Source organism: Typopeltis vanoorti, chromosome 7 (assembly GCF_054136105.1).
Source record: "Typopeltis vanoorti isolate ZY-2024b chromosome 7, IOZ_Tvanoo_1.0, whole genome shotgun sequence".
Taxonomy (NCBI): domain Eukaryota; kingdom Metazoa; phylum Arthropoda; class Arachnida; order Uropygi; family Thelyphonidae; genus Typopeltis; species Typopeltis vanoorti.
This window is the reverse complement of record NC_143555.1, coordinates 3,580,999-3,608,413: the sequence shown is the minus strand read 5'-3', so window position 1 is coordinate 3,608,413 and position 27,415 is coordinate 3,580,999. Positions and strand designations below refer to the sequence as shown.

General features: G+C 36.7%; 1 protein-coding gene across 1 annotated transcript in view; it reads left to right on the top strand.

Annotated features, from left to right (window-relative positions):
* Positions 1–27,415, top strand: part of LOC150104452 (microsomal triglyceride transfer protein large subunit-like) — a 278,438-nt gene that overhangs the window by 7,239 nt on the left and 243,784 nt on the right. The window contains exon 2 of the mRNA XM_090395154.1: positions 12,748–12,944. Coding sequence (XP_090251280.1) covers positions 12,748–12,944 — 197 coding nt within the window. The remainder of the gene's footprint in view (positions 1–12,747; positions 12,945–27,415) is intronic.

The following is a 27,415-nucleotide window of genomic DNA, read 5'->3' as shown; positions in this document are numbered from 1 at the left end:
AAGAGCTGTGATGACAAACTTTAAGCAGATTTTTTTGTTTTGTTTTGTTGTTGTTTTATCTCTCTCTTTTCTCCCTTACGAAAACCATGTATATTTTGGTTGTTATATATAGAGTATGGTGAAGAAGCCTTTACACATAATGTGATGTTTAATTTGTTTCATCAAACACTTGTCTAGTAATACTAATAAATTCCTGTTAAAAAAAAAAAAGTGGGATGGCGATTTGCTGTTCGCAACTCCATTCAGGACCAGCCATAGATGGTATCATCTGCGAATGAACAACATGAGAAATTTAAAATTCTATATTAATTCACATTCATAAGCTGCTCATAGGAATGACTAGAATTAAGTTACTATATGTTCTTCCAGGTTTAGCGCCTCCGTAGTGTATTTGAAAAAACGACGAAAATGCTTCCTTCAGTTAAAAAGAAACAAAATTTACTTTTTGTCACGAGAGGGCAATCATTATATGCCCTTTTTCATCTGAAGGCGAGTTAGATCTCATAACAGGGTTTCCCTGAAACTTGGATTTTTTTTTATTATTATTTATTTATTTTATTTTTTTTTTCATCCCTCGTACAAGCAAATTTGCCAAAGAACATATGCAGAAGAGCTAAAATGCTGTGTAGTGGATGGTGTTAATGATATATTTGTTTTGCAGAATGTAAAACCAGTTTCCTCAATAAGAACAAAAAAAATTCTTCCGTCTCCATATGATACCAGCTTAACTTTCCTCGAGAAGTCCTGACAGAGGTTTTTTTGTGTACTAAACGGATTTGAATCCAGATCTTCACCACGCCAAAGAACGGGTGTGCTGAATACAGTGGGTTGTACTGTGATAGGACTTATCACGTGTAACGTAGGTAGTAGCTGGTGTGTTGCGAATAATCTTGCGATGAGTTCTGATCATGGAGGTGATGTAATAATTTTATCTCGAGGACGTGGCAACATTAAATCAGTTCTAAACCTCATTAATATGCGTAAAATTTCACAAAGTAAGAACACACCTAATCCGCATTACTTTATCAGACCGCTAAGGCCATTGATCAGTGTTGACCTTGAATGAATCAAGTTAGCTGCATCATACAGATAAAGTGCAACATTTTACTAGTGGAGCGGGATTGGTATAATACTGTAATGAATTTGTCGCCTTGTCTGCATAAAAGAGCTTATTCCCATGCTTTTTCACAAGACACACCCAACATGAGAATACAAACCATCTCTCTCACCATGCTCGAGTGGTCTTCCCATTGGTTGGCTACACTCGCTAACAGTGGCGCACTCAGGATTTAATCTTGGGGCAGAGGGAGGAGCACTCAAGATTTAATCTTGGGGGTGGCCCAGTTGAGTAGACGATTTGAGAATAGACACTACGCATTCTATACGACCTACTGGGCATCTGCAGTGATCGCCAGTACATGAAACCCGTGATCTCCTCTGGTCTGGCTCGGTTCTCTGTACTCGGGTAAATCAAGTAGCGCTCGGTCCGCCCGAGCACTACCTCGTTTGCCTTGCGTTCAGAGCGGCCGTGATTCCCGAGAACTATATGGTATTCCTACCTTATGTGACCGTTAATTCATAAGTAGTATAGAAAGAGTAGACACGATACAACATAAATAATAATAATAATAAAAAATTAATTAGGAAAAGATTTTGGGAAAATTTTCTAGTGTTTTTTTTTCCTTTTTCTTTTTTGGGGCCCTCATGTCTCCCTGGTTGCGCTACTGCTCGCGATTATTAATTACGATTAACGTGCTAAACGTAACCAAAATAATTAGTAACTTGAATAATTGTCATGTTTTACAAAGTTAACCATCTAGCATATCAATGGCTCTGTTGAAAAAACGATGGAACGTTGCGCCCTTCGATTGGGGAAAAAAAAAAAAAAAAACTAAGTTCGATTCTTGTTGTGACTAGAGGAATCTTTTTATGGGCATTTTCAATTGAATGTGAGTTAGCCGATTTCATATGGAGGTAACAAGATTTTTTTTCCTCCCGGCAACTCGGGTTTGTCATCCCGCATACTGGTAAATCGGCGAACAGCACACACGCAATTTACAGACACAAAATATTATTGCTGGTGCTAGTGAGTATTGGATGACGTTATATGTTATAATGGTAATATTGTTCTTTTGTATGAGATGGTAAGTTGTGCAGTGGACTAGTGCGTGCCCTCCTAGGATGAATCGAAGGTGTGTTATGTTGCGTACGTAGTGCATTGGCACACCCAGAGGGTCCTGATATCCTCCCCCCAAAGAAAAATGAGAAAAAAAAACACTAGAAAATTTGACAAATCTTTTCGTAATTAAAATTCATTTTTTTTTAAATTTATGCTGTGTCGTGTCTTCTATAATATGTATGAATTAGCGATCACTGCAGATGCTCAGTCAAAGGTCGTATGCGATGCATAGTGTGTATTCTCAAATGGTCTACTGAATTCCCCCCCCCACCAAGATTAAATCCTGAGTGTGCTACTGATGTTGTGAATAGCAGTATTTCTGTGCATAGATTCGCTTTTCATAAATGTTAAAGAAGACAGTCTGGAAAAGGACATATTGACTGCCCACTTAAAATTTAAACTTGATTTGCGATTTCCAAGTAATCGTGATCAGCGGCTTTGCCAAATCTGGTACGGTAGGTCCACGAAAAGATAAATGTATTTAAAAATTTTTTTTTGTTTCAATTTTTTTTTTAAGGTGCTGCTCTAATTTTTTAATTCAGAAATTTGTTTTTCTTAATGATTGATTAAATGTGCATTCGAAGTATTTTTTATAAAAATGTATTTTAAACACTTCCAGTTGGGTTAAAGATTTGAACTAGCCGAACATTGGAAATTAGAACAGCTTCTGAAAGGCATTTACTAAAACCACTATTGTTCTTGAAGTACTTAAGGAAGGGACTTACAATGGCAGGAAGAGAGTCCAGATGCTAAATTCCAAGTGCTCACCTTCGGAACACAGTTTTGTTTGTGGAAAGAAATTTAAGATGCTGTGCTTATTAAATGTCAAACATTAAATATATACAGACTGACTAGACTTTTTTTTTGGGGGGGGATGCAGGAAACAGAAATGTTTATTGCTTTCTTTATGTACTTTAACGTAATTTACTTCGTTTACTACAAGGAGCTTTTAAAATGTATTATAATTATACACTGTTTCGATTATCATATACTTTTCGTATTCATTTTTTTCGCTTTTCTTCTGGGGGAAAAAGCGATCTCTTTGAAATAACAAAGGAATAAAATAAGAGGGATAAAAAAAAGACAAAGGGAGAAATTTAGAACAGAGAAAAATATTGAAGATAAACAAGGCACAGGGAATTAATGAGTTCAAATTAGTGGGTGTCAAGAAAAAGATAAGAGAAATGTTATCTTGAGACTATTTTTCAAACCATTTGCATTTAGGTTTTGCAACCTTTAACTCCAGATTGCTTAGAGAGGATATAAGGAACTTGAACACTCATGTCTTGCTAAGTAGATAATGTCATTATTTATTTATGATTTAATGGAACTGAGATTTTTTTGAATGTCTAATATATCAGTATGTGCATTTTGGAGATATAATGCTGGTTTCCTAATTCTGTATCAGCTTAGATATTTTGCAGATAAAACTAAATATGCTCCCTTTTTTATTGATATTTTAATAAGAAGTCCTAATATCAACCCATTACTTCTCTCACTCTGACTATAAAGAAGTCGGTATTATCACTGTTTGATAGTGGGACTTTTTTAGGCCTATTTCAGCTTGTTCCCAAGGTAATCGCCTTTTGGCACAGGCACATAGTCTATACCTTCTAGAAATTAGTTTTAATCTCACAACTTGAAAAAAGTTGCTACATAACTCATTATTTCAGACAATAATATATAGTGTTCAGGTCAGGGATCATGAGATGGCAGTAGTTGTCTACAGTACTCTCCTTCTTGTGAATACCTTTTGGATCAGTGACTAGCCATTAATCTTTGAAATATTAGTTAAGGCCAGAATAGCCTTGCCTGTTTCCCTTAGAAAATAAAGGCAGGCATTACTGGATTTCGTAAATTATTCCTAACTCATGGATGAATTGCAAAGAATCCAGCTGACTCAACTCACTGAATTGTTTAAGGAAGTTGCACCTCCTGCTTTCATCACTTGCTTATGCAACATACTGAGCACAGTTTTTCAAAACATTTTCTGATGATAAAAATTGGATCTCATATCTTGGGTGTTTAATTTTAATATTTAAATTTTTTGATTCTTATATATCTTTTTTATTATGATATCATCTCTGTAGCACAGTTGTAGAAACAACTGAATGTGGAAAGAAGCCTGGATTTGGTTCCAATCAAAATGAGAGTAATAATTATATGGACTTTTTGCAAGTGAAGAAGGTAAGTTAGCCTTCTTCTGTATGGTTTACCCTTCCTAAAAACAAGTAAGCTGTGCAACACAATACTACACTGCAGATTGTATGACATTGTGTTGTCTAGCGTAGAGTACTCAGTGCCACGCCATGGGTAGGAGGCGCCCTTGTTCAAAACTTTTTTCAGTACCCCCATAAAATAAGTTTCCATGACAAAGTTTTGCGAAAAATTTTAAATTGTTAAAAGTACAAAACAGTTTATATGCATACATAAAAATAAATTTTATTTAACAGTAGTAGAACATTGTAATCACTGAAATTTATTAATAAGGAATTTTTAATAATAAAAATTTTCAAAAATGTTGATTCCTTAATAAATAATACAAAGTGTATATGTGTGTGTGTGTGTGTGTATATATAACAAAATATACTTTTATTTTAATATAAAAAGAAATATTACATAACAAAGATATTTTGGAGCTACAGTAGACTCGCAACCATCCAGCCTCCATACTATCCGGAGCCTGGATTTTATCAAGGAGAATTATAATAATACAGTAATTCTCCGTGATAAAATGAGGAATACGAACTGTAATTTACTTTGCGAAGGCGTTGCAAGCGGGCGTCTGCTTCAATCCTCCTACGTGCCGTATGCATAACACAAGTTGAGACATGCAAAGTGCGGATTTCCCCACTTCGTCAGTTGTTTATCAGATGTCCACAAGTGCGGAATGTGTTTGCCACTGTTCCTGGTTACATTAGTAAATTGTTGTTTGGTGTGCTTCGTTGTTTTTTTTATTAAAGATTACGAAATGGGTGATAAACGACAAAAGGTTGTAGTGACTATGAAGGAGAAACTACGTGCTATAAAGCGACGAGACTCTGGGGTAACGGCAAAAACTATTGCTTCGGAGGTAGGAGTAAGGAAAAGTACAGTTGGAGATTGGAAGAAAAATCGAACAGAAATTGAAAAGAGGTGTGCTGCCTAAGCTAGTGGAAGTGGAATGAAAGTAAGAAAGTTGAGGAAGCTTTATTTTTGTGGCATGAACACTTAAGAGGAAAAGGCTTGCCTGTTACTGGGCTGATATTGCAGAAAAAAGCATTGCAATGTAAGCCACAAATACATGTAGAAGGAGAAGATTCAAAATTTAATGCCAGTGATGGAAAACAATTCAGTATTCACCAGATTACCATAAGTGGAGGGGCTTTATCTGCTGATAAAGAGGCTGTACCTTTGTTCAAAGACTATCTTTTTAAGCTTATTGAAAAGGAGGGAATTTCTGGGGAGCAGTTGTACAACTGCGATGAGACCAGTTTAAATTATAAGATGCTCCCTACAAAAACTCCCTACTTGCATCAAAAAAAGAAGCTGTTGCATCAGGATACAAGAAAAGCAAGGAACGAGTCACCATCTTGGCTTGCAGTAATGTAACCGGCAACCACAAGCTTAGGCTTACGTTAATAGGAAAATCGAAGAAACCTAGAGCTTTTAAAAAACTGAAAAATCAGGAATCGCTACCCCTATATTACACACATCAAAAGAAAGCATGGATGAATTCAGAAATCTTTAAACCTGGTTCCAAAATGAATTCTTACTGACTGTAGAAAAACATTTGAAAGACAATGGTTTGCCGAGAAAAGCTGTGCTACTTCTTGACAACGCACCTTTGCATCCTGCCAATGACTAACTCACAGATGGAGACATCAAAGCTTTATTTTTTACCACCCAATGTGACTGCTGTTTGTCAGCTGATGGACCAGGGCATCCTTGAAATGCTAAAGAAAAAGTATCGTCGGTGTCTTCTCAGTTCGTTGATATCAGCAATTGATAATAATGAAGACTGCATAACCACTCTGAAAAAGATTGACTTGCTAGATGTCATAAGGTGGTTGGCCGAAGCATGGGAAGAGATTCGAAACATATCACTTGTAAAGTCTTGGAAAAATCTTTTGGAGCATGAAGGTGGACATTTCAACCTTGAACCCATGTGTGAAACTGAAGTGGAGGATGAAAATGATAAACTTGTTTCGTTGCTCAAAAATATACCGAGCTGTTACGATGTCAATGCAGAGGACATTACAGAATGGATATCAAATGACGAAGTTGATGAAATAACTGATGACAATATTGTGGAAATGGTGACACAGGGGGGAGAAGAAGAGGAGGAGGAGGCATCCTTAGATGACAGGAAAAATCTCATCCCACATTCGGAAGGGTTCAAGACGATTGAGGCAGCGCTGCAGTACATTAGTGAGCAGGAGGAAGCGATGCCAGCTGATATTATCTGCTTGCATAAGTGGAGGGACATTGTGTCATGGAAGAGGGCTAAAAGGGTGAAGCAGTCATCTATCAAGGACTTTTTCAAAAACTAAAAACTGTAAGTTTTGACTCTTTCATCTTAGGCCTATCTTTTCACATTTGTGTGAAAAGGTAGGCCTAGAACTCCGGCTTTTGTGTTATCCGGCCTGTCCTTCGGCCAAATTAAGCCAGATAGTCGAGAGTCTACTGTATGCTTTTATCTATATAACAATTAGGATAAATGTAGATTTATTTTGCATATTTACCCGTCTTGGTTTAGCTGTCACAAAATTTTTAATAATATCTTTAATGGCTAATGAATCCATAATATTATTTTCAATATTAATATATTGGAATAGTCCTTGCCTCAGCGAGTGCAAATCTTTGTTTCATTAAATCTTCATCGCTCCAATCTTTTAATTTGCTAATGTCTCTTATAACTTTTAAGTCCTCGCTATGTTTTTTTAAGACTATGAATCTTTCCGTGACTGAAGTTATTGTCGAGTCTAAAATCGCGAAGAAAAAATTTATTTAAAAATTTTGTTTAGAATCATGTGTTGTCTCATCTGATGCTTCATAACCAAACATTTTTGTTTTTATTCTTTTGCAAATGTCTGGAAAAATAGGATCAATATTAAGATTGTTTGCTACTTTTCTAGTTATAATAATATTTTCAAAATATTAGTCTGTTCGGTGAGTAATTATAACATAATTAAGATTTTCTGTAATTTTTCCTATATCAAATGTCGGATTCTGCATTATTTTTCTTGCAACATTTACGAGACTTAAGATTTTGTACCAAACATGAACAGAGCAAATAAATTTAAATGAATCTTTGAAATTAAGTTGTCTGCGTGAGCTCTAGAATCGATATCTTTAGTTTCATCTTCCATAATATCAAAAAGAGCCTGGTAAATTTCCTTGATATTATTTTTAAATGGCTTTATTGCTTCTATTCTACTTTCCCACCCAGAAGGTTTCAAATTTAAAACACGAATTTTTTTTAATATAGCCCAATGCTTCACAGATATTGAAAAATAATTATATAATTCTTTATCTCTTCCATAGCCTCTTTTTTGCATGTAGCTCCTGTTTAATATTGTTTGTCATCCACTTTACTCCAAATTGTATCTTCACTCGTGGAATACAGCTTATCATTGCTGTTAACAAATATTCCTTTACAATTTCCCTAGGACTAATGATATCCTGGCTTTCCAATTCCTCCCTCCACGAAACTTCCCAAAGTTGATGTCTAAGACCATTATAATCACCTGCTTTATAATTCCACATACATTCCCATCTCTTTGATACTCCTGCATGTCTGTTCATTTTCCAAGTCAAAACCATATGGTCACTCTCTCCAACTGGTGGAAGAGATGTCATCTTAGTTATTATCAGCTCTTTGGATACTATAACCAAATCCAAAACTCTTGACCCTCTTGTCCCTTCTGTTACATGTTGCCTAAGACATTTGTTCCTCAAGAATTCTAGAAATTCCATTCCTTTATTGCTACTTACATCTTCCTTTCCCCAATCTATACTGCTGTAGTTAAAATCTCCCATAACAATCGTTCTTCTTGCACCTGCCACACTCAACTGTCTCAACATCTCTTGGTCCCCACCCTCTGTGCTCCTTGGTCTATAGCAACACCCCACTAAATATTCTGTCTTCTCCACCTCATACCATATGCTTTCAAAATCATTAGTGTCACAGCCTTCCAAAGCCTCCACTCTTGGGGTTGTTATCAGGTCGACATGGAAGAAATTTTTTATACAATGGGAGAGGGGAAGTAGAACAAGGGGCCATCACTGGAAACTGTATGCAGACTTTTGTGAGGAAAGGATATATGTGGAATTATAAGGCTGATTATGACAAGCTCAGGAGACAGCTTGGAGCTATAATGTGGAACGAGGAGTAGAGTGGTAAGGAAATAAATGCTACATGGAAACTGACAAAGAAATGCATAACAGCATCCGTGTATGACTGTATTCCGAAGGCCAAAAGGCTGAATAAGGTAGGTGTAAAATGGATGAATGTGGAGCTTTAACATGAAATCTAGAAAAAGAAAGTACTTTGTAGGAAGGGCAAGATGAATAATGGTAATAATCAATCACATGAAGATATATGAAGATATAAAGAACAAGTCAGAAGCGTGACTCAGTAAGGAAAACAAAAGTAGAGTATGAGCAGAAATTGGCAAATCAAATCAGACAAAGAAAAACCATAGAGTTTTTTTAGATATGTTGCAAGTAGAAGGAAGAATGATCATAGTAAGATGAAGTTAAAGGATGAAAGTGGTAGAATGGTAACTGCTGCAGAAGATATTGTTGAGGCATTCAGTGATCAATTTATAAAGGTATTTCATCCTGATCAGGGTGGAATCATGAAGAACGTAAGTGTAGAGAGGACATAGCAGAAGATGGCTTCATTGTGAGTGAGCAAGAGGTATTTGAGGAAATAAATAATATATGATTTGATGACATATCACCATGCATCTTAAGGGAATGTTTCCAGGGAATTGGCAGAACATTGGCATGTTGTAATAAACAACAGCATAGGTTTCAAGGGAATGGAAGGAGGGTAAAATTGTTCAACTGTGTAAAGGTGGTGATAAAGCTGTAGCTTAAAATTACAGATCAGCCTATATCTGGAGTAGTAAAAGGTACTGGAGAGATTGGTGAGAAGTAGGATATAGAAATGGGTTGATAACAGCAAAGTTCTCTGTGGTTATCAGCATGGGTTTGTTAAGGGGATATCATGTTTCACTGACTTGTGTACTATAATAAAGTTACAAATATCTTGTACAGGGGAGATGCATATACAGTGGTGTACTTAGATTTTGCAAAGGGTTTCGATAGACTGCCACATGATAATCTCTTAAATAAATTGAAACAGATGGGATGGATAACAGATTTCTGAGTTGGATCAGTGACTGGCTGTCGGATAGGTATCAGAGAGCTGTATATAAGAGCGCAATATCTCAAAAGAGAAAGATAACTAGCAGTGTGCCACGGAAATCAGTTTTGGGGCCATTGTTGTACAATTTGTATGTTAATGATATTGGGTTGGGTATAAATAGTGATGTCCAGCTGTTTGCTGATGATGCAAAACTGGGGAGAACAATGCAGAGTCAAGCGGATGTTATTGTCTTACAAGACATTTGAGTAGATTGCATTAATGGGCAGGTAAGTGGAACTATCAGTTCAATGTTGCAAAGTGTGAGGGTTTTGAGATTTGGTAAGCAACGATCTGATGCGAAGTATACACTTGGTGGGGAAACTTGAATGGAAGTGGAGGAGATGAGAGATCTAGGAGTGATGGACAAGAACCTGAAATTCAGGGGCCACATTGCACAAGTTGTGAAGACATCACATCGGATAATGGCAATGATGCAGAGGACCCTGACATGCAGAAATAGAGAGGTTATAATTCCATTGTATAAGGCCTTGATCAGGCTTCATATGGTTTGTTGTGCTCAGATTTGGTTGCTGGGTTTTCATGGTGATGAGGATATGTTGGGAAGGGTCCAAAGAAGATTCACAAGGGTGGTCTTTGGAATGTGGAGTATGAGGACAGATTGAGAGAATGTAAATTGCAGAGCCTCGTGAATAGGAGGAAGAGGGGGGGGATATGATTGAGACATATAAACTGGTCAGTGGTTGTTATCAGGTTGACATGGAAGAAATTTTTTATAGAATGGGAGAGGGGAAGTAGAACAAGGGGCCATCACTAGAAACTGTATAAAGAGAGTGTGAACGGAGGAGTGAGGAATGGGATGCATTGCCTGAGTGTTGTGGGTGTAGACAAATTATCAGTTTAAGGTGTGGTTGGATGAGCATTGTGTGCAATAGTGTGTATCTTCCATGATGAGTCTCTGACTACATGGCGGTTAAATGTTAATAATAGTAGTGAGAGCAAGAACGGTCAATGAGCTCATGGAGTGGTATGATAGACTCTCCTGACTCCATGGAGGCCTGAATAATAATAATTTCAAAATAACCTTCAATTATCAAACACCTTGCATCTGAAAATAACACATATCAATGTGGATGCCAAAGACTTCATCAGAAAATAGAAAACAAGCCCATTCTTCATATACATCTCATTATATATCTGATTAATAAATTTATATATTAAGCGTATACAGTAAAAAATTTAAAAGTAGTATAGCATTTTTTTTATTCACCCCCCCTCCATTAAAAATATGCATTACAAGCTAGTAGGTTCAAAAAAGTACTGTTTTCGAAAGTAGGTCTCAACCCATAAAAATTTGGGAAGAGATGCTCAAAGATTGTCCATTTCTATCCAGAAGAGGGCAGTCCAGCTAATTAATGATGCCTTTTTCACATAACCACTTCAATCCCTCTTTCACAGATGTTCAATTTCTGCCTTGTGCCTCTTCTACAGATACTTTCATGGATAGTGCTCTGCTGAATTAGCCACTATTATTCCACCACTCTCCTCCAAAATCATTAGAACAAGAGCCACTGTTAACCAACACTCTTTTAGTCAATCTTGAGACTTGCCTTACCAACTTCGCTGCCTCCTTTTTCATTTTGACATCTGTTCTTTGGAACAATTTTTTCCCCTCTGCCTTCCTCAAGGAATACAACTTTCATCTGTTCAAACAAAACTCGAACACATTCCTCTTCTCTTCCGTTGTTCTTTTCCTCTTTCCCCCACACATGGGACTAATGTGCTATAGGTCTTGTGGCCTTTCATATATGGATCAGATAACTTCCAGGAATATTTTTTATATATAGGGAGAGTTTGCCTCTACTTATACAGCTCTGAAATGGGATTTGGAAATGGTGAATGTGTTTTAAGGCACAGTTTGAATTCTGTGGGTGACATTGCAGATCTTCCACAATGAATCTTGACTCCATGAAGGTCCAGTTTTTATGACAAGTTGCTATTATTCAGGTGGATGTGATAACATACCTGAACATCGTTATATCTAGGTATAGTGTAGATCTAGTCATATCATGCATTGTGGCATAAATATAACTGCATTATATTTACTTATTGAAACAAATTAAATCAAATGTCGGTGTGTGTGTGTGTGTGTGTGTGTGTGTGTGTGTGTGTGTGTGTGTGAGTGTGTGTGATGTTTAATTTAATTTTTTAATACTGTACTTCTTTAAAATAAAGAGCCAAGAGGCTTCAATTTGGTGATGTAAAAATTATTTAAATTAAGAGGATATTAAATCCCACCTTATTTCAAAGCCGAATAAGGAACTCAAAGATAGAAATCTAATCTAAGAGTTTCATGCTGAATATAGAAACTATATAAAGTTCGGTGAGTCCAAGCGTAAGCGAACACTTGGTAGTGTAATGCCAGGGTAACTTGTTGCAAAGGTGGAGCAAGATCCGATTACTGTTCCTAGTATTTACCCATAATGTAAAACAACAGCTCCTAGGAGATGTATTACTGTTCTACATTATGAGAGAAGGTCACTACCCAGACCGGTTTCGACCTTTTTTGAGGTCTCATCAGTGAGACCTCAAAAAATGTCGCCGAATTGAAGCCTCTTGGCTCTTTATTTTAAATAATTTATTGGTACACCTTCTTGGCAATTTGTATAGCCGAGTATATGTAAGTTCTGTTCACTACCATCTTAGTATTATCCAGGTCTGCCTACTCACTGATGAGACCTCAAAAAAGGTCGAAACCGGTCTGGGTAGTGACCTCTCATAGTGTAGAACAGTAATACATCTCCTAGGAGATGTTGTTGTTTTACATTATGGGTAAATACTAAGAACAGTGATCAGATCTTGCTCCACCTTTGCAATGAGTTGCCCTGGCATTGCACTACCAGGTGTTGACTTACGCTTGGACTTGCCGAACTTTATATAGTTTCTATATTCGGCATGAAACTCTTGCATTAGATTTCTATCTTTGAGTTCCTTATTTATCTTTGAAATGTGGGATTTAATATCTCCTTAATTTAAATACTGTACTTATTCTGCTGAATGCACTATCATATTATAATCTGCCTTTTGCCAAGTATTTTTTTAACTTAAAATCTCTTTTGTAAAGAAAAAAGATCAGAGAATTAAAATCATATTCAAGTGTACATTCATAATTTAAAAAATGTTATACTTATAGGGATTTCCAAGCAGTATAATATAGGAGAAAATCGTATTTATTCATACGAGACTCATGTTTTCCATAATGATGTTAGTGTATCCGATCATAAAGAGCCTGGTCAGGAGGATATTGGATATAAGATAACTACTACTGTTCATGTGATGAATATGTGGCAGAATCCATCTGTGATAACAGAAAATTTGCTTCAAATAAAAGTAAGGCTTCATAGTGCATTAATAATGGAACATTATCAAAATAAATGTTCCTTTTATATTATTCTTTCAAAATTTAGAAAATCATGTACTTGACGAAGTAGTTGCTAACAAGTAAAGCAATTTGTATATCTTGGCAGTCTCATTACTCACAACCTCGACAAAATAGAAACAGTAAAATGCACACTCGGCAAAGGATGGTCTAATATAAATATATTAAACAAAATATAGAAAAATAACAGCATTTCAAAAAACCTCTAACTAAAACTTTATAAATCCATTATTATACCTACAGCAACATACGGAGCCGAAACTTGAACACTCAGTCAAAAAGAAACAGAAAATCAGAGTGTTTGAAATGAAATGCTGAAGAAAAAATAAGACTCACTGGTAAGAACACACAACAAATGATCAAATCAGACACAAATTAAATTATACAGAAGATATGATAGCCATAATGCTTAAACAGCAATTAAGATGGGTTGGACACCTCCAGAGAATGCCCTTTCAAAGATTACCAAATATAGTCATAAATGGAATCATTGGAGGAAGACAATCAAGAGGTAGATCAAAAAGAACTTGGGTAGTCTTTAAAGGAAAGGTCATAATTATCAAGCTTCAGAGAGATGACAGAGATAGAACCAGATTGCAAAGATTTGCACATATCGGACTTATCTGATGGATGAGAAAGATTATTATTTATTATTATTATTATTCAGGCCTCCATGGAGTCGAAAGACTCATCGTGGGAGGTCCTTCCTAAGAACATAAAGTCTGTCAAGACTCATCGAGGGGAGATCCCCCCCCCCCCTAAGAAACACAAAGTCTATCATACCACTCCTTAAACTCATTGACCGTTCTCGCTCTCACCACTCCATCAGGCAATGCATTCCACAGTTCAACCACCCTCCACGCAAAGAAACCACTCCTCACCCTCTTGCTCACAGTTTCCTTTCGTAACTTCCAGGGATGGCATCTTGTCATCACTCTTTCCCGCTATTCAACCAAGCGAAAGAACTCCCCTGTGTCAACCCTGTAACCACCTCTCAACAGTTTAAAAGTCTCAATCATATCACCTCTCCTTCTTCTATCCACCAAACTCTGCAGTCCACATTCCCTCAGCCGATCCTCATAACTATCCTTGTACAGTCCTGAAACCATCTTTGTCATCCGTCTTTGTATCCTTTCCACAATTAATTTATCCCCTTCAAATCCTGGAGACCAAATCTGAGAACAATAGTCCAAGTGTGGTCTGATCAGAGACTTATACAACGGAATGATAACCCTCTTATCTCTGCAGGTCAGTGTCCTTCTCATAATTGCAGCAATCCTCTGTGTTATCTTCACCACCTTTGCAATATGTCCCCTAAGCTTCAGGTTTCTATCAACCATCAACCCCAGATCTCTTGTCTCCCCAACTTCCTCCAGTATAACTCCTCCCATTGAGTATGCTGCATCTCATTGATGTTTTCCCAAACCTCAAGACCTTACATTTTGCTGCATTAAACTGACACCTCCCATTCATTTGCCCATCTATCTAGCTTATTCAAATCCTCTTGCAGGGCTACCACATCTGCACTATTATTAATAATCCTCCCTAGCTTCGCATCATCCGCAAACAACTGCAATCCACTAGCAATGTCATTGATATAAAGGTTAAACAATATAGGTCCTAGTACTGAGCCCTGTGGGACCCCACTTGTAACCCTCTGCCTCATTGAAACTGCTCCACCATACACAACTCTCTGATACCTATCAGACAGCCAATCCTGAATCCAGTTGACCAATCTGACATCCACACCCATGTGCTGCAAATTAAATATCAGCTTATCATGTGGCACCCTGTCAAATGCCTTCGCTAAGTCTAAGAAAATTGCAGTAGATGCCTTTCCCTCATCTAATGTTCTTGTAACGTTATTATAAAAGGCTAGCATCTTGCTAAAACAAGAGCGCCCTTTCACAAATCCATGTTGTCTCTCACAGATAACATTACCCTCATCTGCCCAATGTTGTATACGGTCCCTCACTATTTTCTCTAAGATCTTAACAACAACTGATGACACACAGACTGGCTTATAATTAGACACTTCCAGTCTGTTACCACCCTTATGCAATGGCACTATCTTACCTTCCTTCCATTCCCTGGGTACCTTTGCCGAAGCCAGACTTCCATTGAAAAGCCAGGTTAAAGGCACTGTCAGTTCCCTGGTATTATTATTATTATTCGTGACACCTCCAAGGAGTCTGAAGACTCATCGCGGGAGGACACCTACAACTGTCTCAACTATTACACCGAACCTCTACTACGAATCATCTCCATCAACGCCATCTACCACCCACCTCCACCACTACCACAACTAGTATTTTTTGTCTGTAAATTGCATGTGTTCTGAACGGCCGATTTGTCTGTATGCAGGATGAAAAACCTGAGTTTCCGGGAGAAAAAACCGTGCTACTTCTTAATTCAACAACCTGAGTGGAGTCGGCAGATCCATCACAATAAACTAAATAGAGATAATAAACTAAATTTATTTAGTTTATATTCACCTTGATCACTAAGCCATCTTCATAGGCACAAAGAAATATACTAAGCATGAATATGCAAGCACACTAGCAATAAGGAAAACATACTTAGTGCGACAGGTAGGATTCTACAGTCCTAACTGACTCTCTGTACAGGTGCAGGGATGGAATCTTGCCAAAGGTGTTAACATGATCATCTCCCAAAACTGATTTTGTGAAGGGAGAAGCCACTGGCTGAAATGTGTCCTGGATGTGATCAATTTCAATGGAGAGGCTAGTGTTGTTAGAGCAGATGATTCTAGCTCTGGTTGCTGAAGTTTTGATAGCAACAAAATACTGGGATGGTTAGATGATGTGTTAAGAACTAGCAGACCATTACTGTTTTATTTTCAATAGTAAAATGAATTCTTGGGTGGTGGTGAGATGTTCTAAAAGTTTCCAACATATTCCAGCCATGTGGCTAAATGGAAAGAATGTCATCAGTGTAGCATAACAGTATTTTGGGTTTGAGAGAGAGGGTGGAATTTAGGTTCATATTTTCAAAATTTTCCATGAAAAAGACTGGTGAAGAGAGAGATGGGGGTGGGAAGCAGGGTCCATAGTTGCCTGTAAGCAGCCTGCTTCTCTCAAACTCAAAATGTGGCTGTACCAGGGGTTTCTGTTCTGTGAATTTTTAGTACAAAATTTCCATTAAATTTTTTAATCTTTCTTGTCTTGACTAACAGGGAAAAAATGACCCAAGACCATTAATAAATTCAAATCTGAAACAGAAAAGTGTCTAAATTATTACAATTTTTTAAATTTAAAATTTTAGTAAAATGAATATTATATCATGTAGATTATAGATGATTATTAAAATTTTATTATGAATTAATGAAGATGTTTATCTACAATAAATATTTTTTATAATTTATTTTATATATCTGTTTTCTTTTAAATATAATTCTGACTAATATCACTGTAAATCAAGTACACTGAATAGCCAAACATAAGACATTATTACACTTAGCCCCCTCTAAGTCAGTTTATTCACAGAATTAATCCTCTTAGGCTGTTCATTTGTTAAATGAAAACAAACAAAAATAAACTCTACCAGCAGACTGTGGACTTTCATGCCGGGATGTATGGTGAAATTATTTTGTTTTAAATTTGGATCACATTTGATAATGTAATTGTAAGATAAAAATTATTATAATTTTAATATTTTCCCTTTCATTTAATATGAAAATATATCAATCCAAAGTTTGGAAACATTAAGAAATGTAAAAATGAGGAATCAACTCAATGCAATTTTGTCCAAGACAGATTTCATCAAGGGATTGCACAGTAATGAACTAATGAGGCATTTAGAATTACATGCATCACATTTTAAAAGAAGGGCTGAGGAAAGTACAGAACCTTCGAGAGCTTAAGAATGGAACGAAGGCTGATTAGTCAATTTTAAACTCTTGTGAAGCAAGAAAATTAAGTGAGATTGTAATTAGATTGATCTCTAAAGAAGATATCAATTTGAAAACATTTCCAACAGTAATCACCAATTGCAATACATTCTTCTGTTTTGAAATTGATTTATATGTGAATCAGTTTCAAAGTAGAATTCCAATAGTGATTCACTCATCCCAATGAATGGTGGATGAGTGAACAACCAATATTGGGAATAAGATATTTCAGTGTGTTGTTCATTTAGTCAATGCAAAAAAATAAATTTAATTCAGCATTAGTACATATGCCCAGAAAAGGCTCGATTGATATTCAAAATATTGTGGACTTATGTGTGCAAGAATTTGGAATAATTTTGAATAAGCCAATTGTGGCTATAATGACAGGCGAAGGAAGTGTGATGCAGAAATTGGATGGAAAAGCTTATTTGAAAACTTACTCTGCCTTCTTCTTCTTCCTAACATGGAATATAGGCCATGTGGCCTGTTCCAGTCTCGTGCCATCTCTTTCTTGGTCTTCCGATTCTTCTTTTTCCACTTATTTTGTATCTGTATAATATTTTTGGTAGTCTGCTGTTGTCCATTCGATTTAAATGTTCTAGCCATTTTTGTTTATACTGTCTTATGTAGTAATTAATTGGTTTGATTTTTAGGGATTGTAAGATTTCTTCATTTGTTTTGTGGTCCCACTTGGTATATCCAGCTGTTTTTCTGAGGAACTTCATTTCTGCTGTTTGAATTCATTTTTCATCTTTCCTTTTCATGGTCCACGTTTTGCTTCCGTAAAGTAGAGTTGGTTTTGACAAGACATTACAGTCTGATTCTAGTGTGTTTTTGTACCAGGGATGGCTTAAATATACTGTTTATTATGCCATTTACTTTGACAAAGTTTGATATTTTAGTGTCTGTCTTTTTCTTCTTCGTATGGGGTGGTGGGTTGTGGATAACTGGGTTAAGTATTTTTTGGATTTTTTGGAGGGGGGTAGCTGTTGGCTGAGAAAGTGTCACGGATGTGATTTAGTTCAGTGATTAGGGCTTGATCATTAGAACAGATTATTTTTGCCCTGTTGAATAATGTTTTAATAACTCCATATTGTTGTGAGGGGGGGGGATTGTTGGTGAATGTATCTGCCTCCCCTTCCCCTCCACCCCCTCCCCTTCACAAAAAAGATTACTCTAAATCTATCACGATTCCCTACATCAGAGGCACCTCGGAAAAAATCAATAAAATCCTAAAAAAACATGACTTAACCACTTGTTACAGACCACATAGAAAACTGGCATCCCTTATCTGCTCCACCAAAGACCAACCACTTCCCCTAGACCTACCTGGTGTATACCAAGTCCCTTGCAGCTGTAAACTGTCCTACTTTGGCCAAACAGGCAGGACAGCAAATATCAGAATCTCAGAACACAAGGATTGCATCCGATTTTACCAGTACAGCCACTCTGGGCTTGCAGACCACGCTCTGGATACTCGCCACAGAATAAGATGGAAGAAAGCCACAGTAATACACCGCAGCAAGTTCAAGTATGAAAGACTATTCATGGAATCAGCCTCGGCCCTTAGGAACATGCCAAACCTCAACAAATTTGGATGCATGAAACTGCCCCAAATTTGGGAAACTTTTATCAGAAGAACTTCAGTCCAAAGGCCAAGAACTACCAATACAGCCTGCCAGGGGGCACCATCAGGACTTTAGGAAACGCTAGCTTCCTAGCTTCAGTCTCATTTGCTGTTATTAGTACTTGTGTGCACGTGTCTTTTAGTAAGTTCCCAAGAAGATGGCAATGTGACGTTCGCTGAAATATCGGAAAGTATATATTAAAGTTTATTTAATCTATATTTCTAGTATACGCTGTCAATTCCTTAAATATTAGTTATCATGTTTAACCAGCGTATAAGCCTCTCAACAAGAATAAAAAATTTCAAAAGTCTTTCATTAAATTTTTCACCTGCATTTTTGTATAGTTCTATATTTACATTGTCTTCTCCTGGCATTTTCCTATTTTTCATCTTCTTTATTATATTTTTCAGTTCTAACATTGTGATATTTTCTATTAGGTCATTTTTTGTCTTATAAAATTTTAATTCATTGTTCTCATCTGTCCAGAGATTTTGGAAATAGGTCACCCATTTTTCTAAATCTATTGTTTGTATTTTTATCTTTTCTTTTATTTCTTTATTCATGTATTTTATTACTTTATAGGTTTTGGGTTGTGGCTTAAATAAATCCTTTTCTAGTTCTGTTACGAAAACCTTACTCTGCCTTAAATGTGCCATTCATTTATCAACTGTTGATGCATTTTATAAAAATATAAGAAATATATTTTAAAAATTCTTATGAGCAAAAGTTTATTGTTCCAGGAATTTTCAGGACTTGAACAAAATGTCTAGAGTCCTGCGGAAAAAATAGCTGAGACTCAGAAACCCTATGCTATATTAAGTTGATGTATTCTCCATTTTGCTGTATGGCTGGGATGTTAGTGAAAATATTTTTAACACACATGCAATACCTTTCTTTACAATCCTGTCACCTCAGTACCAACTGGATCCTTTTCTTCTGTCAACAGAAAACCTTTCTGCAGAGGAAAGTACTCCATCTACCACATCACTGCCTTTTCCAGCAGTATGGTGCTATCAAAACCTTAGCAGTTAGAACTCTTCTCTTACCAAGCAGTCTCTCAGGCTAAATCTATCACATTTGATACTCTGGAGAATATGTGAAGTGGACGATTAGTATAAATTAGTATAAGAAAGGCTAAATCAGATTACAAGAGAAAATTATCTAAACAGGCTAAAATAAATCCAAAAGTTTTTTGGTGTGTAGTGAGTAAGAGGAAGAATGATTATGGAAGGATATCATTAATCACTACTGACAGTAAGAAGGTGACAGAAGCAGAAGAAATAGTTGAGTTGCTAAGTGTTCAGTTTGCAAAGGTGTTTTTTTATCCCAGCAGAGATTTACAGTTGCTTCTGTGAAAGCAACTGATGGGGAGAATTGAGGTCGATGAATTAGGAATACTCAGTATATTGAAAAATAAGCGCTAGCTTTGAGTGTTTCAACATCACCAGATTTTTTTTTATTAGTTACATAAAACCACATGAAGTAAATGCCTTCCATTTTTGGCTTTACAAAGATGGGCCCTTTCTATGGAAATGTTTGACTTATGGGCCATTCTGTATAAAGGTGGCTCCTTATTTAAAGGTAAAATCCAGCAATGGGTAATCGGCAAAAATTGATAAATTGGCAAAACAACGTAGATTACTTAGAAGTTACAAAATACGCTAACATGTAAAGATACAGAAGTTATTATCTCTCTTTATAAGGCTGTGATTTGACTGCTTCTTGTCTACAATATAGATTTGGTCACCTGGATTTCTAGGCCATAAGGAGGTGATAAAGTGGATTTAGAAATGGGTACAAAGTTAGTGACAGGTCAGCTAAATGCTCCAAATTAGGATAGACGAAAGGTTTGTGGGTTGCAAAGTTTAGTTGATAGGAAGAAAAGAGAGGAGATGATAGAAATTTATAAGTTACTAAAGTGGTTCTATAAGATTGACAGAAGAAAATTTTTTCGATACATGAATAGAGCACTAGGGATCATCCATGGCAATTTTGTAAGCGTGTGGTTGATACAGATGTGTAACTAGATTTTTTTGCTTGGAGATTGGTGGAGTGAAATTGATTGCCTGAAATAGTTTAGTGCACTGACAGTGAATGAGATCAGGGAGGGAGTATGATAAATATTGTATTATAAAGGTTTGGGTCTCCCATGATGAGACTTCAAACTCCATAGAGATATCCAATATAATATGTGGAATTATAGAGCTGGTAAGTCTAACAAACTGATTAGATTGCTTAGAGTAATGCCATGGCATGAGAAACCGAAGTTTGGATGTTGATAGTGTATTGGAGGTGGCAAAGCAGTGTTTGAAGAAAGTAATAACAGACTGCACACCTAGAATCAGGAAGGTATATCAAGTGGGAGATAAATGGATGAATAGTATCCTTAAGCATGGGGTGCAAAAAAAACAAAAATAAAAAAAGTCTGTGGAGGGAATTTAAAGATAAAGGTGATCTACAAACATGAGTCACAAAGCACAAATTAGAAGAGTGACCAGTATAGTAAGGAATTAAAATCTGAGTATGGGAGCAAATTAGCTCTACAAACCAAAGGTAATCTGAATTCTTTTTGGTATATGTCAAGTAAAAGGAAGATATTCTACCATATCCCCATATGGTAGAATAAGTTTCACTAATGCTGATGGTAAGGAGGTAACTGAAGCAGATGAAATAGTAGAATCTCTAAGTGATCACTTAGAAAGGGTATATCATCCAGGTGGATATTCAGATATTGCAGTAATAAGAGTTGCAGGGACTAAAATCTAAATAGAGATAGATGAACTAGAGGTGCATCACATTAATGTGGAGACAGCTGTGGGATTAGATGGTATTTTGGATTGCATATTTTGGATTGTGAAAATGTGCTAGGTAATCAGTACATTTGGCCATGTCTAAAGCTCTTTGACCATGTCTCAGTTCTGGTTTAGTCCTAAGGTGCTGGAAAGAGGAGAAAATCTCTATTGCGTAAAGGAGACTCCAAGACTGAGGCAGCAAATTATCAGCCCAGTTAGCATCTCAAGGTATTGATTAAGGGAAAAATTAGAAGTTGATTAAGGGAAAAATTCAGGAATGAGAAGATAGGAATGGGATACTATGTAGGGTTGGACAGCTGGTTTTGTTAAGGATAGGTCATTCCTTAATAACTTACATTTTATAATAATGTGACAGCTGAGTTGAATCAAAGTAATGGCTAATTCTGTTACATAGATTATAGCAAATTATGATGGATGTGAAGTAAGTAATGTGTATAGAGGGAGAATGATGGAGCAATGTCAGACAGCAGTTTATTCAGGAGTAGTCCAGAAGACCTGTGACTAGTGGCATGCTGCAACATTCTGTACTTGGGCCACTGTTTGATTTCTACGTTAATGATATATAGAAAATGATCTGAGGGGGAAATATTCAGTTGTTTGCTCATTATACATAATTGGGGAGAGCAATAGTTGATAAAGATGATATTGAAATCTTAAATGATTGAAATACTGGTAGTGTTATTATTAACATCAGACCTCCAGGAGGTCTGTCATGTATTTTACTCTCTGTGCAAAGAACCTGCTCCTCACCTTGCTCACAACTTCCATGGATGGCTTCTTGTTCTACCCTTGTTTCCCTCTATTCTATGAAAAATCTCACACATTAATCTAGTAACAATCCCTCACCAAATTATGTCTGTCATATCCCTTTTTCTGTGTACATGGCTCTGCAAGTCACATTTCTTCAATCTGTTCGTGTCCCACAGTCCATAGGTCTGACACTAATTTAGTGAACCTTTTCTGGACCCTTTGTGATATATTTTCATTCCCATGAAAACCAAACTGACCAAATTTGCACACAGTAGTCCATATTTGGGTTGATTAATGCCTTATACAAGAATTATAATATCTTTGCTTCTGCATTTCAAGGTCATCTTTATCATTGCTGTAATTTTTTGTGATGTTCTTAGAATTTTAGCAATGTGATCCTAAACTTGATCTTTACCCCAGGCCTTGCAACTTGCAAAATTAAACTGATAGCTTCGCTCACATGTCTAATCATATAGGCCATTAAGATTCTCCTGCAATGCCACAATATCTACTTAGCTTCTCATAGTTCTTTCCTGCTTTCTATCATTGGCAAACTACTGCATATCTTCAGTTAAGCCTGTTCCAATATCACAAACAAGTTTAACAATAATGACCCCCAAAACAGATGTCTCTGGTACTACTAACTATCGACCTTCCTCTTTTGGAACACTCACCATACATAACATGTCTATGCCTGTCGGACAACCAATTACTTATCCCACTTGCTAGTCTATTAAAAGCCTTTGAAAAATTAAAGTAGATCACTATACAGTGATGCATCTCCCTTGATTTTATATAAGCAGATTGCTAAAACTTGACTTTCCCCCTAACAAACCCATGCTGACTATCATTAAAGAATACTGCTATTATCAACTAGTCTTGAATCTCAGTCCTTGCCAACCTCTCTAACACCTTAACAACTTCAGACATACAGTAGCCAATAATTCTTAACTTTAGTCTTATGGGAAAGGAGGAACTTCTTAACATTTGATTTGAAAGCCTGTATATCATATTCCTTGGGAAATACCTCAGGGGGAAGACTGTTCCACAGTACAGCAGTAACAGCGATGAAGGAGGAGGAAAAGAAACTTGTTCTGTGGGTTTCAAGGTGTACTGTGAAGGGATGTTGGGAGGGGGCTGTATGTGTTCCAATGGGGGGTTTAGTACAGAGTGGGGGAATTATTGATGTTGTTTCAGATGAGCATTTTCCATGAAAATATTTGTAGAATATACAAATTGCAGAGACTAAACGTGTATGTGAAAGTGGGGGGGGGGGGGGAGTGAGTCAGTAAGAGATGGATCATTTATCAGTCTAATTGCTCTCCTCTGTATATTGAGTCAAGCATTTTGAGGGAACTTTTAGGAGCCCCACTCCAAATGTGAGAACAGCATTCGATAGCTGGGCGGATTTGCGAGATGTATAAGGTTAACAGCTGTTTTGAAATGAAGTAACGTCTTGAGTGAAAGAGAAAGCCTAGTTTTTTGGAAGCTGAGGATGCAATGGTTGCGATGTGTTTATGACAGGAGAGGCCTGATGTCATGGTAATTCTGAGAAGAGAAATTTTGTCTTGTCTGGGGATTTGAGTGTTATCAAAAATAATACTGGAGGAAAATGGTTCTTTTTTGTGGGAAATAAGACAGAACTGGGTTTTACTAATGTTGAAGTTGATGAGGTTATCTGAGCCCCATTGGAGGATGTTCTGGAGGTCTGCGTTAAGGGAAGTTGTGGTTGATGTTCTGTGGGTTGAAGTGAGTTGTGTAGGATAAGGTTTATCAAATGAAAGGGAGGAGTGCAATGTGTTGTCATCTGCAAAACTGTGTATTGGGTTGGAGGTCAACTGAAGTAGGTCATTGATGTATAGAAGGAAGAGGATCGGTGAGAGAGCTGAACCTTGTGGGAGCCCAGCATTAGTTGGATAGTGGGAGGATAGGGAGCCATCTACCATTACACATAGTGTGCATCCAGACAAGAAGCTGGCAATCCATCTGCAGAAGTCCTGAGACAGTCCAAATGATGGAAGTTTGCAAACTTGTGCTCCCGAATTTTATCGTGATTGCAAGTATCTTTTTTGTGCAAAATAACCAGTAAACGGAATACAGAGGGTACTAAGGAGCCAGTTACTTCTACACAACTTGTAAGTACCCATAGTCTTTCATATCCATTATTTTTCAATTAAAAAAAACAGCTACGTGAAAGCGCCCGATATGCCTAGCATGCGAAGTAAATATGGGGGCAACAAAGGCCAAAAACAAAAGATTACTTCTAGCCCCATCAACGTAGTGCAGCCGATAGCCAACAAACCGAAAGACAATACGAAGTGCAGCAGTTGCAAAACCGAAGTTACCGAAAGGAAAAAAGGTATATTGTGAGATTTCTGTTGCAATTGGCTACATACTTCCTGCGCGAAAATAGATGAACCAGCCTTTTTTCTGTTCGATGTGCTTTCCTTCTGTTAAACAGTTGCTGAACCTAGGCAAACGAGTTGAAAATCTCGAACAATACCTTAATAACACAATCGATACTTTCTCGTCCAAAATCCGAAAGTTGGAAACAAAGCTCTAGATAATCTGACCAGTGGTTGATTGCAAGTGCATCTGTACCCATTAACGAACTCAGTGATTTAATCGTATCAATGGTACACTCATTGCTTGAGGCCGAAAACAGGAGACTCAACGCTGTTCTTCTGAACTTTCCGAAGGAAAATGGTAAATCTTTAAAAGAAGTTAGGAAACTAGCAGGCGAATGCAACTTCGATCCCAGGTATATCATCAGATGTCATCTCTTCAGTCCCATAAACAAAAGAAAGGATGGAACGAACTTTCCACGTCTTGTGAAAGTGATCTGTGATACACCGACAAACACTTCCAAATTAATAACGATAATAAATAGCAAGCTAAAGGACATTTGCCCCCAATCTCATGTATGTGCTCAACCTGACTTAACCTTTGAACAAAGACGGCAACTCCGAAGACAGCTAGAAGAAAAACGCCAAAATGGAGACAACAGCTGGACCATAGACTACAAACAAACCAAACTAGTGCAAAAACCAAGTGATGTCATAGTAGCCCCCAAGGAGACTAGTATGTAGGCACTGCATAGGAAACGTGCAAGACCCTTGCGGTCAAAGCCATGCCCCACAGACCCTTGCATATCCACTACACCAACATCCGTGGTCTCAACTCCAACCTTAATAGCATTCATTATCATCTACAGTCAACCAAACCTCACCTACTCTTCTTAACAGAAACTCAAATTTCACCTTCCCCCAGCACCATCTATCTCAACCATCCAAACTATTTACTATTTAACTCTTTTCAACCCAAGGGTTTGCACATATATCTGCTCTGACATGCCCTGCCAGAGAGAACCTAACCTAAAATCGCCCAACTTTGACCTTCTTTGGCTAAAAATATCCTTCTCCCACTCAGTGAAATTCATCTGCTGTTTCTATTGATCTCCCAATACCACCAACCACTCAGAGCTTCTTAATTTCCTCTCCTCAAAAGTCGATTTCCTTCAGTCTCACTATCCTAATAGTGAAATTATTCTCCTAGGTGATTTTAATGTCCATAACACCAACTGGCTTTCCTCTTCCAGTTGTACAGATCCTGCAGGCAGAGACACAGAAATATTTCCCATCACCTCCTGATTACTTTTATTTATTTTTTTTCTTTTTGATTTTGTCAAAGATCTGTTCTATAATGAATTTCTCAATAACTAAAAAATATGAAGGGCATTTTTAAACAAAACATGTCTCTTGGCATGTATGGGACTGACCTCCCTTAAGGGCATGTCTGGTTGATGACATGGATCCAGTTGTTTCAACTATTCATTCTGGCTCAGATGACATTCTCAAAACTAAATGACCAGTAATTCTTGTAGATAAACTTATACGTTGGTTATATGTAGCTTTTCATTTTTTCCAGGAAATGACAACATATACTAGAATATTAATTAAAAACTTTAATCGATACCTTCCTATATTTTGGTAATGTTACATTGATAAACAAGTGATATGTGCACCTGCGTGCACATTGTTTTGTGATCCCTGAAGATGGCAATGTAACATTGTCAAAATATAGGAAGGTATTGATTAAAGCTTTTAATTAATATTCTAATATACTTTGTAATTTCCTGAAAAAATTAAACACCAAATACAACCAGAGTACACACTATCATTTTGGCTGACATTATTAATAAATATAGTTTTGTCAGAAGCATCTTCTGCTGTTCCCTAGTATGCATCTTTTGTGTTTTCTGGACTGGAGAACTTGAATGATGAACCTAAGATAGAGAACCATCTTATGTGGTACACCATCTACAGGTAAAAATAACAAATATACAACCGGATTTTACTGAACTTCTTCACATCATAAACAATTTCATTCATCTCATTAAATATTTTTTATTTAAATTTCATAATTTTTGTTTCTACTGTATGTATATTAGATTTGTATGAGTTGAAAATGTATTTAATAATTAAGAAAATATCACTTGTTTTATAATTTCTTATTATCTTAAATACCTATTATAATTATTTGTGTTTAGGTGAAATATAGCTTCTCTGAAATTGCTTTCGTCTGAGAAGGGGTATGCAAATACTGAAAGTTTGGGAAACATTGCCTTATGCATTCCTTCAAGACATGCATCTTCACAAAGGCAATGGTTCTTCACAAAGGCAATGGTTCTTCACAAACAGAATTAGCTTCATCCTTGTTCTGTGCTGATATATTGTCAAATCCTACTGCCTTATTAGCATTGTTTACTTAATTCCTCATATCTCCTACTTAATCACCATCAGCTGCTCCTCCACCTTATCCAGTATAGTCTGATGTTTTATGACATCACCTTCATGAACTGAAATATCCTGATAAATTAATTATTGAATACTTCTGCTGGTCATTTGCATCAGATACCAATCTATCATTTTCATCAACTAATATCCCAGTCATTCTTCCTTCTGCTCACCACATATCGAAAGAACTTGCTACAATTTTTCTTGGCTTTGTTGACTAATTTCCGCTCATACTGAACTTTTGCTGTTTTTGCCAAATGAATCACTTTCCTGGCCTACCCTTTGTGCTTATCATACAACTGATTATTACCAACATTCACCTTGTTTTGCTTCCACAGTGCCTTCTTCCAGATTTCCTCCTATCTTATTTAGCCTTTTTACCATCCAAATACTCACATTGCTGTTAAACAGCTGTTGATCAATGCCCAAGCAGCATCTGTCTCCTTTCTACTTTACTCTTCTTTCCTACTATAGCTCTGAGTTGTTTTCCAAGCTTTTCATAATCACTAGAATGAGAACTTCTGT